We start from the raw sequence: 16,909 nt of genomic DNA, 5'->3' as shown, positions 1-16,909 counted from the left end.
CATGATAGTCGTTATAGACAAGACAGTGGCCAAAAAAAGAAAAAAGATCTAAAGTGATACCTGAAATAAATTTGGCTGGTAATCAAGCTCTGTTTCTTTAAGATGCAGCATTAAGTCTTTATGTGGTTCAAGGGCCCATGGAACAATATGGCTTTTAGACAGAAAATAAAATAATTTGCTCAAATGAAGCATGGATGTAATGAGCTACCAGGCCACAACTGGCAAAGAGGCCAATCATCCAAATTAAGAAAATCGAGGGGTGATTTTACTTAGACCCTAATGAAGGTGCATTTTACCAGAATCAAATCTGGAAATATGGTGCCAGTTATTTTAGATCTACTCATCAGAGTGACACATGCTGCATTTCGCTTAAAAACGTAAATGGTTGATAGTGTTAAACATGATATGCATGCAGAGACTGAGATGCGTATGCATTGCTGCTGTTGTTAATAATTAGTGGAACAACATCCAATTTGAACTGTGATGTTTTTGTAGGCATTTAACGCGTTAAGTGATTCAGATTCAGTTCAGACATACAGAATGAAAAACTTTCCCTGGAAATCATTGCAGCACAATTATGTATTGTCAGAGCCCAACTTGGCTCTGTGTAGTTGTGCCAGCAGATACAAGAGCACTTGCAGGCCACTTGTTTTGTCATGGCTGGGCGATCCATATGTAAATCTCGGCAGCACTTCATCTGCAGTGGTGTTCTAATTAAAGCTAAACACAACCGTAATCAACGCAAACTGAGGAGTTTCTTTTGAAAAACGAGCAACTTGGACAGAGAGAAAACACTTATCGAGGTACATGTTTGCGATCTAGGCGACGAGCAAATTAGAAGAAGTAAGACTTGAATCATTAAGAATTTGTTATCATAAATTAATGCACTAGAATATAAAGCAGTGACAGCTGAATTGTTATATTAATCTTACTATTAAAGCATATATATTTCATACTTTTTAAAACATGTATCAGCTTTTGGTTTGTTTGTCAGACTGTCACTGACAGAAAATTTACCCCATTTACACAGAAATCATATATACTGTATTAGTATGAAAAAGAAGTCAATGAAAGCAGAAAGAAGATTCAATCAGTCACTAAGGTGAGTCGCATTAATGACTCCTGGATATCTCAACATCTTAGACCACAACATCTATAAACCAATACCTCCTACAAGATTTCTTTGTTTCTTTTTAGTTTTCTGTTTTGGTTTTATAATGCAGTTGCATTAGAGCAGGTTTTGGTAGCATACAGTTAAAAAGCTGATGTGGTTTCAAAACCATTGTCTTTCACCTAACAAGCATTTAACTTTTTACTCTTCTTTTTTATCTTCACGATGCCCATGTGAGGCATTTTCATAGTAGAACTCAAGATCTCCCACACAACAGTAACATTGTGTTTCCTCCTATTGCATGTCTTTATCCTGTTTTCCTTCGTTCACCCCAACCGGTCACAGCAGATGGCCCCGCCCCTCCCTGAGCCTGGTTCTGCCGGAGGTTTCTTCCTGTTAAAAGGGAGTTTTTCCTTCCCACTGTCACCAAAGTGCTTGCTCATAGGGGGTCATATGATTGTTGGGTTTTTCTCTGTATCTATTATTGTAGTATCTACTGTACAATATAAAGCGCCTTGAGGCGACTGTTGTTGTGATTTGGCGCTATATAAATAAAATTGAATTGAATTGAATTGAATTGAAAGGGGGGGGGGGCAGTTATGCCTGATTTGACTAAATGTAAATGGGGGTTACAAAATACTTTGCTTGATTCTTCTTTCACTGCCCTTACAGTTTGATTCATATCGGCATATAACTGTCTCCAGTTTGGAAGAACCATTTGTGGAAACGCAGTTCAACTTACAGTGCAGGGAGTCTGCATCCAAGGTTCACCATCAATCTGCATTGGAAGGGATTTACTGGTTCTGTAAGTGAAGAACGAGAAAACATGCTGTAACAAATATTCACAATAAAACCAAACAAAAGCATGCTGCACCAGGATGCGTAAAAACCATCACCTTAATTTTAGTATTGATCACATTTTTATGCTCTTTCTTATATGCCATAGCATTTGCTACCCTAATAAGCTAAAAACAATATAACAATTGGAAGAAACAGGCACAAAACACTGTTAAAGACTGACCTGATAGTCACAGAGGAGCACTGTGCCAAGCGCCTTCCAGCGCTCTTCAGGCCAGTGTAGATCTGACCCATCTCCATGGCTCCTTCGAGTCCCACAACTTCCAAGAGCTGGTCAGACAGGTCTGAGACAAAATCAAACAAAAGCAACAAAGCAAAGAGAAAACACTTTTTTAACCATGCAAAGTCCAGCCAAGTTTTGTCCTTATTATGTTGTAGTATCGCTGCTGCTTTTGAGTGTAGCTACCATTGACATAAGAGGTAAACAATGCAAAAAGACTTGTACGAGTGAGAAGACATATGAAACAAAGTACAAAAGCGAGGAAGGGAAGAGGAAAGTGAGAAGGAGGTGAGGAAGAATAAAAGAACATGACATGTGATGTTCCTCACTTCAGAGTTTGCCTTCTGTTGCTGAAATATTTAATATTCACTGTTTAAAAAAAAGATAGAAAAAAGGCAACAAGCTACAAACAAAACAGCTATTAATTAGATTGCACCGGCAATGCAAAGCAATCTTGTGATAATATAATTATTAATTTCTCTTCTGTTTTTCAGTTATGAGCATTGATTTTGCCCCTGCTGGAAGCCCAGTGTCACGCAGGGCCCATCTGTTTCGGAGGCCCGCTCTGCCTCCGACTCTCCATCAACTCATCCCTCCACAAATTAAGAAGCTGCTGCCTCGCTGTTGGTAGTATACAGACACTAATTGAAACTAAGACCCATTTTTAGGCACTCGGTGCGTGTGAGCGTGTTAGCCCCGCAATGCCGTGTGTACGCGAGTCGTGTTGGTTTCCTGAAGGAGTGTCGTGGGCAATGTTGCTGTTGCGGTGAGATGCTGTTGCCGCCGCCGAGCTGTGGTGTCCAGCTGTCACCATGGTGATGGACATGCGTCTGCCCCTATCTCAGCGCTGGACTTTGAGTGTAGCACTTTCCAGGGTCGGAGTGGAAGAGTGTGTATACATACAATCCAGAGCAGGTTGACCTCCCTGACACTGAGCTTTAAAGTTGCTCCCCCCGTCACGTGACTTCTCACGTTGATGTGAACTGCTCATGCAGGCCCATGGTGACATGTATGATGGACAGCATCACCACAGCGATAGGGATTCCTGTTTGCCCCAAGCCACAAAGATCTATTATATTCTAGAGCTCTTAGCTTGGGAAAGAATGCAAAGGCTGTAGCTGTGCTGCTTTAAGAAGGGCAGGAGGACCCTGTGCAGCCAACACAAACACACACACACACATACACACACACACACACACACTGAAACACACTCACAGACACAAATTTGTTTTAAGTTATAACTTTTAAGATGTCTCAAAGACTTAAAAGACCAAACCCAATGAAAAAAATGAGCCTATTATTTTGTGAATTCTTGTTGTAAATCGTGTTGCTGTAGCGACATACAGTACTGTATATCACTCAGTTACTTTTATTTAGTTTTGTTTTTAGACCTTTCAGGCCTTCTTTCGTGTAAAATAGAGGACAAAAGGAGAAGTGGCATTCCAACTATGTACAGATGAACAGCATCTGAAAGCCAATTAAGACCTGATATAGGCCTTCAGTTAATCTATCTGCTCTTCACTGAGTCCCCATTAGAAATGGTCTCGGTGGAAGGTTAAAAAGACTGAGATGTCAAATGTCAAAAGAACTGGGCTAAAAATGTGTGGCAGTGGGTCTTATGGAGAGCTGAATCCAAATGTATGGAGGAGGTAAGGTCAGAGGTACAATACTGAATGTCTACAGCCATATGTAAATCACAGCGGAGGGTGTGTCCTAGTAAAATGTAAAGAAATGAGATGTGGCTCAAGTCTTTTGCACGGTACTCTAGAAGAGTAGTGTGGTTAGAGTTGAGATCCATTTCTGATGTTGTACAACATCTGTCTCCCATATAAGTACTTTTTAAAAGTCCAAATAAGTTTTCAAAATTACATTTTCTAAGTTTACTTATTCTAAAGTCATCTAAACCAAGGTTTATCAAGTATATTTAATTTAAAACCTTTTTAATTTAAACCCTTTTAATTTAAATGTAAAGATGCTGACACAGTATATTAAGGTTGTGACTAATCATTAATGTTAGTTGCGTTAATTAATATATTGCTCACCCGCAATATACAAGTTGACATACTGTAACTTAAGTTTACTTTCTTTTCTGAAAATGAGTTTGCAGACTTTCTTACACTCCGGTGCCTTGCAGTGTACACTTATTTGCATTGATGCTGATATCTTGCCTGGATCTGCAGTCGAAAGGAAATTAAAATATCTCCATTAGCACAACTAAACAGAATAAAGAAACTGTTTAAAACTCAACAAACTCTTACCTTTACGAATCAAATTGTATTGTATTTCCCGATAGCAGCATTTGGTCTCATTTTTACAAAAGCCTGAAATGAACCTTAGGGTAAAAATTGTTCTTTCAAATTGAGTGTTGAAAAAACTAGTTTTCAAAATGATAAAAAAATAACTGAAACTACAGAGGCTATTGTCTGTCTCAGAATTGTAAGAGAATTGATTCTGATCAGAATCTTTTTTTAATCTGTCCATGTTCCACCTCTCCATGAAATTTCATGAAATATGGCAAAATAATACAACAGCACTCGTCTTGGAGGAGAAATGGCCTTCAGGCAAAACTTAAAATTAGTCATATTTTCATCTCTGAGGACACATGACTTCAATAAGGGTCTTAATGGACTGAAATCATATTTTATCTAGTGTGATTTTTTTGTGAATTTCCATTTTTTCTTCTTGAATCACCATCCATTATTCCATTTAGGTTCAAATGATTCACCTGGATCTACAATACAAAGCACACTCTCCTAAATATAGTAAAAGACCAACATGTTCTCAGAGATAAACTGGGAGAAAAACTGAATCACCTAACCGTTTATGCAAGAAAGAGGGCAAATTATAAAAAGACATGATAAGCAGTCTATGACCAAATATAAACCAAATCATCTTATTTATTTAATCTCGAATCAATGTCCCTTACGTAGGTCAAGAAGTCAGGATTTCAAATTGATAAACACTACAAGTGATAGTGATTGAGACAATTATATGAACCAGTGTCCGTATGGGACATGAAAAAGCAGCACACTGGGACTTTAATCTTAGCCGCGTCTTTCCATCAGAGAGAGAGATTAGAAACAACGTCCTTGTCACTGTCACACAACTACCTGTCCAGGCCAGTGGCTGCACTGACACATGTGGAGCGACAGGGTGAGAGCAGAGGAATAAAAGACAGACAGTGACGGAGCAGAGCAGGACCAGCAGCCGATCTGCTGAAAGTAAAACTAAAGAGGAATGGCGGAATAAGGAGGGAGGGCATGTGGAGGCCGATCCTCCAATGAAAGCTTCATGGGGCTTGTCACGGGGGATCAGTCCCAAGCATCAACCCCTCCACCCACACATGAAGCCCCTATTCTAAATAATTCACTCTGCAGCCATTCCCTTCCACCTGAGGGGCTTGTCTCCTGGCGTCACCAGCGGGACGATTTAACAGCTCCCGAAAGGTCAGGGTTTTTTGTTTTTTTTTCATCCCCTAGCCACCCACCAGCCCACCCATCCACACACAGATGCAACTACACATACAGCTTGACAAAAAATAATCTCTGCCAACAGTCCTGTGCGTCACCCTCTGCGGTGCCCCCTCTGGGCTAATGCACTCCTGTGTTTACCTCTAAATACGCTGTTCTCTTGATCTAACAAGTTTGGCTGCTCACCTTGAGGGCACCTTCCACAAGGGCATCTATTCTAAGATATACAGTACAGGTGGACACCACAAACACACCCACCCACATCAATACACAGGCTCAAATGGGTATGGACACACATAAACAAAGGGAAATACTCCCCACTCACACTAAGTGCCTTTCCAGGTTTAGACTGTGGCCTCTATTTTTTTTAAAATACAAACACAGAAGTGATTGATTTTTTTTTCAGGGATAAATGGAGTGTTCATCATAGCAAAGCTGGGCTTTGCATTGATCAGATATGTCCCTCACAGTGCACATGTGCCACATGGTTCCTTTTTATTATGATTTTGCATTCCAACATGCAACAGTGCTTGTTGGTATAGTGCATGGACTGCATATAAAAAAAAGAGACACCGCCTCTGGGTTTAAGCTGAAGTCTACGCTGAAATCCTTAAACCTTGATTTTTCAAACTTGTCAGCAGGGGGTCGTCCAAAAAAGAAGTCTGGTTGTATGGAAGTCTGTGAGAAAACTGCCAACGGTGAACATGTCCTTGATGATTTTATGGTCCTGGTTGCAAATTAGAAGTCATATTAAATACAACACTGCATTTCTTTTCTAAATGATGGTCATGTTTGATATCCAAGATTACATAGCAGAGTATGCTACAGGGCAAGCCTACCGACGAAAATGCTGGAGAATGTTTCCCTCACAGCTTTTCAGACAACATAAAACACATTTATTTTGCACAATAAATGCTGTGACTGTGAAAAAAGTCTAATTTAAAATGTGCTGCCTTTAACAATCTTTAAAGGCAAAACAGCACCAAAGGAAACAGAAAATTGAATCACAACTAAAAAGAATGAATGCTTCATAGTGCGCTTCACAGAGGGCTTTTATTTTCCACAAATTGTGCTATGGCCAGTGAAGTCTCATAAGGGATCACTGGCAGCCATGTCTGGAGATCCTCGCTGGCTCGTCATGTCTCAAAGCCAGACACTGATTGTAACATCCACTTCATCCCCAGGTACAAACACAGCATCTCAGCAGGAAACCTAAAAAACATACTGTGCATCACCTGAACAGGCACAGTTAGACATGATAGAAATAAAATACAAAAGCCAAGTAAATCCAGAATTCACGGCTGTGAGTCTACAAAAGAATTTAGAAAGACTCCTCAACAGCAAAGATTAGTAATAAAATGATTTCAATAAAGAACAGATTAACAACCCGTTGTCATTCAAGCTATGTTGTAAACATGACTAAAATGGGGACATATTGATTTGAAAGCTTAACTAAAAGTAGAACTAAATTGTATTCCCTTTCAACAGGACTACAATAACTGAAAATACGTGTGCACTGATGATATATTAAGCCATATATATTGTTCTTACTATGTATTTGAAAGAAAGATTATATTATCTGTAATTTTCCACTGCAGTACCAGAACATTCTGTTTTCCGGATATTTTCTACCCTTTGCTATTAACTCCCTAAAGCGGCTCACACGATTTCACCAGTTACCACAGAGCAGCTGACTCATTGTGTTTCGTTCATTCATATATTCCCATTGATGGGCTTCCTTTTGACGTAAATGGATTCAGGGGTATGCCCAACACCCCACTCAGTCAGCTCCTATTAACAGAGCCTGTCCACTGGTGCCCACACAGACCATTAATACACAAGTGACAGTTCCAAACTGTGACATGATTGTACCTCTTCTTTGCAAACAAAACCTGCTGGCTGTGATTCACCTTGTCATCAGTGAAATATTAATGTGCTCAGGAAAAGTTTGGCCCAAAGTTTAGTCTTTGATCTGTCTGATAGGAGCAAGGACACAGACTGTTAGTGTCTGATGTGGGCTTCAGGGAGAAGAACCTCCTACACGGTCAAAGCTGTTTAACTTGCACTATTATTGTTTAACAGAGCCAACCAACCATGGTATGTAGCATGCAGAGGTTTAACTGCTGTTGATGACTCACCAATTACGTTACAACATGCCAACACCTCTTAAAACAGATTTTTCTGTAAACCCTTAATGGCTTCCAAAATAATGTGTTATAATAATCACAATACATTTTCAGTCACAAATTACAATTACAATTATTTTGTTACTCGTGTTACAAAGGTTCTTCATTTATCTGGACACCAAGTTGATAACAAAAAACCCTCCAAAACAGTCAGCTGATTTAAGTTTATGTGCAGGAGGAGGAAAATGCTGGAGTGGTCTACAGCTTTTGAGGAATAGGGATACGAACATTACTTTTATTTTGACTGCATGAAAGGACAAGCGTGCAAATGCAAACTGCCTCACAGACAGACACAGCCACATTATTCGGCTAACACTACTTTGGCACTCTGCAAGCATGTGCACAGAAAACATGCTAACACAAAGCTAGGAAAAAACCCCAGTGTTGTGTTAAAGCTGAGTGCATGCAGACCCCAGCCCAGCAGCCAGAGCCTGAAATTTAGCAGGAAATAAAGGCAGTGATGAGCAGACATGCTTAGGCTTGTTTCTACAGTAACGCAAAGTAATGTGACGAGTAGTGTAACTCCTTTGCGCAGTGGGCAACACCGAGTGAAACAATGTATCAATTTTAGTCCTAGCTGTACTAATTGGGCATGCAGCTCAGTTAGGGTTACCCACATACAGTATTAATTTAAGCCGAATGGATCACCAAAGCCCATCCGGACCGCCTGGACAAAATTTCACGTCCAATAAGTTGCCACCAAAGTGGCTACTTACCAAAAAAACCGAAATGGTTCTTCAAGCTATGTTGCTAAATGTGGCTTTTAGCCAAGTATAACACAGGTTATTGGAGCATTTTAGTTAGCAATAACAAATTTTCTCTGTGAGTTAAGATTCGTAATGTAATTAAGCTTTCTAACCACACAGACTTCAGCATTTATGTAATCAACTGTAAAATTCGGGTGTCAGAGCTACCTTGAACCGCAAACATGAGTTCTTTGGGGTCGAGCACAGGTGTCCTTTTGTCTTGACCCTTCTTTCCTCCCTTGCGATTGCCCCTCCTCTTCTTGCTTTCACCCCAAAGGTTGGAGCCACCATGCATGCTGGGAATGTTGAGAATGGCAATGCCTTCCAAGGAAATACTGCTAAGGTCCAGAGTAACACCATCACACTTTTAAGAGAACACAGAAAGAGAAGGACAGATACAATCCGTTTCATCACAAGCTTTGTACTACAATTTGATACTGAAATAGTCTATAAGATGATAACCCTAAACAGTGTTTTTCCCCAACGTCTAAACCAGAATATGTTGCTTTGTCTAAGTGAGACGAACCTTTGATTCTTGCAGTTTTCACCCCACAGTGTCAATGCTGCTGTTGTGCCATAACGTGACACTGCTCTTAAAAATATTAGTAAGCACAGGGAGGTCATCTTTGAAAGACAAGGTAAGATATACCAGTGAACTGGAAGTCCACTTTGTGTAGTTCAGTTTTCAGTTACTGTTCAGTAAAGTATAAAAACTACTTTATTAGAAAAATAGGGTTGAAATAAGCTCAATTACAAAATATTACTCAAATATTACTCTTATAACCTAAAACCAAATCTTTATTTCTAAAGTGTTCTTAAGATAATTCAAGTTTTAGTTTCTGCTTACTCTCCACTATTTGGTTTAATTTAGGCACATAGCTAATATATACTTAATCTTATTAAGTAGAGATCTAGGAATCAGAATATTAGAAAGATGGGAGAACACCAGAGCACCTGGCTGTTTTAACTTTAAAACATAAGTACAGTTTGTACTAACTGCTTGACCTATCCAGCACTCATTTTAATTATGCTTAAAAGAGTCCAGCATGAAGGGGCAAGTGTCCTCATAGTTATTCTGTGTTAACCCAGTAATATTGTATTATATATTACTCTAAATGGTGCATTTTATCACTCAGGGATGTCTCATCATCTCCCTACCTGTCCTTTTTCAGTAATGTAGGCACTACTCAGCCCTAATTAATGAAGACCTCTGCACTGTGTGGATAGCTCTGAGAAGAGGGAAGATGAATTGTATAGACACCATCTTCATTATCACTCAATATCACACACAGCAGGGTCGTGTAGGGCTAATTACCTGTGTGTTACACTAAGGTTATGTGAGAAGTGGGTGGGGAGGTGCACAGATAGCCTTCACACATCCACACTTTGTCTGGGTGAATCTGAAACTAGTATACATTAGTGCTATTTATGGCGCAGCAGAAGACGAGAATATCTTAAATGACATCAATATTCTTACCTGACTGCTAGTGAAATACCCTTAATAATAAAGAATACATGATTGCTTCGTATCTAAGAGCTGAGAAAAAGAAGAATAAGTTACAAAGCAGCAAATTTCAAAATATATGCCTTTGCTTTTGTTTCTTTTCTTGGAAAAGTCTCCAAAAAACAAAATACATGGTTTGAGTTACCTCAACCTCCAGAAAGTCGTGGAGCTTCTTACATGTGGCCGAAAAGGTCTCCGAAGTGCCGAACTCAAAGTACCACAGCTTATTCTTTGTTCTGAAAAAAACAAAACAACAGGAACTGCAAAGGGACTGAGAAAAAAGGAAACATGGGAGTGTTTTCCCCACATCAAAATCTGAAGCTTGTGCTCTCTGTCTTTAGTCTCCTATATACTGGATTATATAAAAAAAATAGAAGACCACTCCATAAAGGTGAGTTTGTGTTTGAATCATGTTTGAAAAAGAATCTTTTAATCTACACAGGAAATGTACTTTTACCATTTACAGCTTGCTAAAACCACACAGCCATTAATCCAAAAGAAGTATAATGTGTTTCATTAATCACTGAATTCAAAGCTAGTTAAGGAGGCATCTGACGGAGCACTTCGGGTGGCCGTGCCCAACATTAAGAAGCAGGGAGGGGCATAAGAGGGTAATCTACCTGCCCTGGCAATTAACAGAGGACTGGGGTGCTGCTCCCCAGGCTTCCTACAGTGTACACTCCAGTCCCAAAGGCTGATGATCAATGACCTTGCAGGGGTGAGTCACCATCTGTCCAAACACTGCTATACTGTATTGTATTTTCTCGCAGGTACACAAATAAAATAAAACTGTAACTGTAATTTGATTTTCATAAATAAAGTAACACATTAATATGTGCATCTTTGTGTAAAACAGATGAAAATAAAACTGCATATCAAGGGTAATTTGAATACTGCATTATTTATTTTATTTCTTAAATAATTCAAACTCCTGAACAAAAATAATTCATCAACTTTGCTTTAAACAAGACTTGAAAGAACTATTACTGATCACTAACTCGGTTTCATGCAATTAGAGGAGGCTGGATCTTTGAACTTATTTTCTTTAAGCCAAACTGGTTAGATCAGGTCATCAGCTTCACAATGATTGTGTTTATAGGGCAATGTGGATGGAGTAAAAGAAGCCTAGAGGTTATTTTAAGACAGTCATGGAAAACTTACTAATAAAAATACTAATAAAAATAACTGCTTAACAGGTTATGACACTGTGAAAAAAATACAGTGAATTAGCGCATAGATTTTTTACATACGGCTATGTTTACAGCAGTGAAAGTGAACTGTACAATAAGTCAACACTAACTTTTTTCACTGTGCTATGAGATGAATTACTCGACATGTTTCTTCTCAACTTTCTTTTTTTTGGCAAATAACCAAACCCCCTCCTGGTGACTTCAGTGAAAAGTACTTCAGTGGAGTACATGGTCGGATGGTGGAGAAAAAATGGTCATTGCAAGCAATTCAATAAAAACATCAAACCTCTCATTAATCACAGTGATTTGTGCTGAGCAAATACCACAGTAATGTTTCGTATTAACAATTCAAGTGAAAATATTTTTACATTTCTTCACTCTTTTCTCATCAAAAGGAAGTTTATTGGATATTGAAGAACATGTGAGACAGCTTTTGATGTTTCTAACGGGACATCATTTATCTCAAAGATTCAAGGAAAGAAAAAAAAACTACAACAATGCTGACAAGCAGAACTGAATACAGTAACAAATGTTCCTTTCCTAGCTGGAATCAAAGCACTACAAGAGGAACGTATTAGTATAAGCACAGCAACAATCACTGAATTATTGATTTCCTCATTAGGACTTTTGTCAGGACCATTTAGCCACTTTATAAATGAGCTTTCATTAGAGTACTAGCAAGGTACACTTGATTTATAATGTGCAACATGGTCAATAGCAGAGGAAAGAAAGCAGAGGAAGGTGGTAAGAGGTATAAGGATGACCAGGGCCATGCTGGGAGAATTTACATAACACATTCCTACATCTCCTCCACCACCACCACACCGCCATCGTCATCATCAGTCTGTAAACTGGACAGACGAGAGGGAAAGCCCAGGAGAACACATAAACAAAACCTGTGCAAATTTGCAAATAAACAAATGAAGGTGGGTACTCTGAAAAGCGTAATCAAATCTTGTGGTTAATGCAGAGAATGGACCCAGATACACTACATGCAATGTTTTGGACCTTCCATTCTTACTGCTGTTGTACTGAAACTCGTTTTGCTGTGTTTTGAGCTCTATATATATACATATATATGTAACAGATACATATATATATATATATACATATATATGTATCTGTTACATATATATGTATATATATAGACTCAAAACACAGCTATATATATATATATATATATATATATATATATATATATGTGTATATATATATATACATATTAGGGGTGCAACAATACTCGATATTGAACCGTTCGATACAGTGCTTTCGGTTCGGTACGCATATGTATCGAACAACACAAATTTTTTTATTTATTTTATCAACTTTTCTTCTGACGATGCTGTCTGTGTTGAGCGGTCAGTGGATCTGCGTTCGACTACCCCGCCTAGGCTGCACTGTTGAGTGCAGATCCACTGAGCGCAGCGCAAGCTAGCAAGACAGAAGCTAAGCTCGTTGCAACATGGCAACTGCCTCAACGCTACCCGAAATTGAACCTCCCCCACCCTCATTCAGATCTGGCATTTGGAACTATCTTGGTTTTCATGTGAAGCATGACCCTGATGGTAAGCGCGTCATGGACAAAAGTGAAACAGTATGTCGGATGTGCCACGCAATGCTCAATTGGTGGGAACTAGTGCGTTAGCGCAGTTAGCTTGTTAACGTGTTGACGCCGTCCAGCCCCACACGGGGCGATCCGCGGTAACTCGTTAACGGAGATTTGCCGCGTTATGGCGTTAATGTCATTTTAACGAGATTAACGCTGACAGCACTAGTGGGAACACAACGAATATGACTGCACATTTACGCCGACATCATCCTAGTGCAAAGACAAGTGGAAGCAGACAAAAACAACAAGCACGCATGCTACAAACATTACCCGCGTCATTTAGACAGCCGTTAGCACATGATTCTCCTTATGGGGACCTGATATGTTTAATATGCTGCTGAGAATATACCCCAGAAGAAGCGTATAGTATAGCTTTTATTTTGGAAAGAGCCATTTCTCTGTAATAAACTCTCTTTTTTTAAATTATTTTGTTGTTTCAGCAACATTAAATTTAAAAACTGTACTTTTGAGTTAAAATATATATTTAATAAATGACAAATTAAAAAGGCATGAACATTTTTTTTGTATCAAAAAAATATCGAACCGTGACACCAAAGTATCGAACCGAACTGAACCGTGAATTTTGTGTATCGTTGCACCCCTAATATACATATATATATGTATATATATATATATATATATATATATAGCTGAAGGCATATTTAGAAGTAATACAAATTAAGAGTTTTAAAGAGAACAACTGCATTCACTGACAAATACAGTTAACAGACACAGATTGTGTCAAAGTGCCATAAACTGAGAGAGTTTTTATAAATTAACATTTTTAACTGGAGATATAACCTCTCACTTGTTCCAAAATGTGCAAATGTAGAACATATGGAGGCACGACGAAAACGGTGAGAAAACAAAGTGAAATAACAAATACAACTGTTACATTTTGCAATCAGCATCTTAGCTGTCAAACACAGCATTGCTCCTCACATCACTCCTCATTTAAATTCACCAGCTTGGTTGTGACATAGTAACATAGGGAAGTGTTGAATATGAATATTGTAACGTAAAGGAAAAAAACCCAAAGTTTAAAACTAACCAAATAAATAAACTTTGTTTAATATTTAATGTGAACACATAATGAGAAGAGGCACCAAGATTTACAAGCCAAAATCATCTTTCTGGGGACAATTACTAAGTAATAGACAGAAGTTGTAACAAAAAGTTTCTAGCTCCAGAGGGATCAGCGTAAAATCGGATGAATCACTGTGATTGTGTTAATTGTTGAGTTAAGAAAGTGCTTTCAAAGTGCTTTGTATCCTAACTTGTACACCACACAGTAAGACAGGCGGAAACAAACAAACATGATATCTTTGGTTCATTTTTGACAGATAAAAAATGGATATGCCTATTAAGTCAAACAAGGAAGGGGGAGGGGCAAAATTAGTAGTAGTAGTATAAAAGCACAGAATCTGAAATCTGCATTGTACTGTTTCGTTGTGAGCAAAATGTTGAGGAAACAGTATCTCATGTTCCTTCTAGTATTATGGCCTGTGATGAAATATGGATATGTACTTCTATGGCAGTTTGAAAAAAGCAAATAAGGTGAGGAGGAGATGGAAAAAACAAATGATAACATTAGCATAACAAAAGGTACTGCTTCATAACCTAAAGTAACTGAAAGTTGACTAACTTATATAAGAGAATATAGCTGGAAAGCAGACCAAGTGAGACCTATTTGGGGGTAATTTTTCATCTTCAGTTACACAAATACTGGGATTTTCCATAGATGATCATTCTGGAACATATTGTGTGTATAACGGATCACATCCCAAGAGTATTGTATCATGAGTATGATGAAAGGAAAAATATTTCTTGGTTTTCATAGCAAGTGACCCCGAAAAACTACAGTCAAATGCAGGAAAGAAAAACACACTAATAAGAGATACAGCAAGAGACAACATCCCTGTCGATCCCCACCACTTAACCTAACAAGCTCATTGGGGCAACAAATCACCTTATGTCCCTGGTCATTAGATAATTAGGAGAATCTCATTGGCTAGATCGCCCTGTCATTTGTTATCTGCTGCCGATGCCAAACGCTGGATTCATCTGACAGACTGACTATGAGGAGCATCTTCAATAGAGATTAGTAGGGAGACCATTTGAACAAGATGATACTTTTAAGGAGGATTAGGAGCACCTCACTCTGTGTTAAGTGTAATAAAAGTAAACATAAAGTACCCATTTACTTAAATGTTGGCTGATGTTATGCTGTCGAATCCTTGCAGGCATCTTTGAAGTAAACTATATTGCTGGTGAGAGCAATTTGTATTTTAAGGATGTAAAAAACCCAAAACATCAGCAGTAATAACATGTGCAGCAGGTTTGCAGTTCTCCGAGTAGCTGCAGCACCTCTGTTGCGATTGTAGCTGCAGTGTATCAATGCAAAGTGCACTGCAGTAATAACTTTAGCGGCATACATGTGAGATCAGCTGTAGTACATACAGCTGGCAGGCCAAAAGAAAACAGTGGCTCAGGTTTCCAGAGTGACTGAGGTGTGGTTTATTTGCACAGACAAATCACAAAACCAACCTGAAAGAGGGAGGGAAAATACAAACTGTGAGTAAGAGGTAAAAAGAAAAGCGCTTTAGAAAAACATTACAAGCCAAAAGCAACAAAACAGCCTGAATCTGAACAATGTTTATAAAACTGCCGCTGCTTGGTTACAAATAAAGGATGTCATAGGTGATAAGCTTCAGTGTAGCATTGCTGTCCCGAGGCCACAGCACCTTTAGATGCACTTTTGAGTGGCCACACTGAACATGAAGCACATGGTCATTGATTTTTTTTGCCCCCCCTCTGACACTTAATCTAACCCACAATGATCTACGACCTTATTTTCACACTAATTTCTTCTTGATCAGAGGTGATAAATATCACATTGACATAACCAACTCTTTGTGCATTGCATCAATGCACTGTTTTGTTTAACATGACACTGCCTGGAGCGCTCCAACTCCGAATGGCAGTTTGAGAAATGACCCATGGTGCATCTTCTTGCCTTCAGAGATGTAGCAAGCAGCTTGAAAAATGTATTCTGCTGCACTGCAATGGATTCAAGGGTGTGTGTTTTTTTCTTAACAAAAAACTAGTGATAAAACTGATATATGAAATCTTGAATTGCTGTAAGTGAAATGATGAGCCAGACATCCTAAATCTCTTTGGTTAACACAGAAACTAGTTACGCAAGCCGAGCTGTACGCTTCACCATTTCAGTGGCCAAGTGAATATGAAACAATAAAGTATGTTGTTGCAGCTGTACACATGATGTGGTTCTGTTCCTGTACTTAACTTTACAATTGTCAGCATTCATTGGTAACCGACATAAACTTATTTTAAATTAAATTATTGACTACACTTGAAGCAGAAGTCTATGTAGATATAGAAATATGGATATTATATATATCTATATATGCATATATATATATATATATATATATATATATAAAAAAAACACCCAGCACGCCCCTGCGGGCGGTTTATCCTTCAAGCTCGGGTCCTCTACCAGAGGCCTGGGAGCTTGAGGGTCCTGCGCAGTATCTTAGCTGTTCCCAGGACTGCGCTCTTCTGGACAGAGATCTCCGATGTTGTTCCCGGGATCTGCTGGAGCCACTCGCCTAGCTTGGGAGTCACCGCACCTAGTGCTCCGATTACCACGGGGACCACCGTTACCTTCACCCTCCACATCCTCTCGAGCTCTTCTCTGAGCCCTTGGTATTTCTCCAGCTTCTCGTGTTCCTTCTTCCTGATGTTGCTGTCATTCGAACCGCTACATCGATCACTACGGCCGTCTTCTTCTGTTTGTCTACCACCACTATGTCCGGTTGGTTAGCCACCACCATTTTGTCCGTCTGCATCTGGAAGTCCCACATGATCTTAGCTCGGTCATTCTCCATCACCCTTGAGGGCATCTCCCATTTTGACCTCGGGACTTCCAGGTTATACTCGGCACAGATGTTCCTGTACACTATGCCGGCCACTTGGTTATGGCGCCCCATGT

The 16,909-nt window shown here is 39.1% G+C and overlaps 1 protein-coding gene across 2 annotated transcripts in view; it reads right to left on the bottom strand.

The window, feature by feature from the left end:
• The window catches only part of dgkb (diacylglycerol kinase, beta), an 81,314-nt gene that overhangs the window by 4,830 nt on the left and 59,575 nt on the right, over window positions 1-16,909 (bottom strand). For both annotated transcript variants that reach the window (XM_039620027.1, XM_039620028.1), the window contains 4 exons: window positions 10,241-10,331; window positions 8,760-8,955; window positions 2,133-2,253; window positions 1,854-1,914 (listed from right to left, as the gene is read on the bottom strand). In XM_039620027.1, coding sequence (XP_039475961.1) covers window positions 1,854-1,914; window positions 2,133-2,253; window positions 8,760-8,955; window positions 10,241-10,331 — 469 coding nt within the window. The remainder of the gene's footprint in view (window positions 1-1,853; window positions 1,915-2,132; window positions 2,254-8,759; window positions 8,956-10,240; window positions 10,332-16,909) is intronic.

Source organism: Oreochromis aureus, linkage group 11 (assembly GCF_013358895.1).
Source record: "Oreochromis aureus strain Israel breed Guangdong linkage group 11, ZZ_aureus, whole genome shotgun sequence".
NCBI classification, from domain to species: Eukaryota; Metazoa; Chordata; class Actinopteri; order Cichliformes; family Cichlidae; genus Oreochromis; species Oreochromis aureus.
Note: the sequence above shows the minus strand (reverse complement) of the source record. Positions and strands in the feature narration are given on the sequence as shown.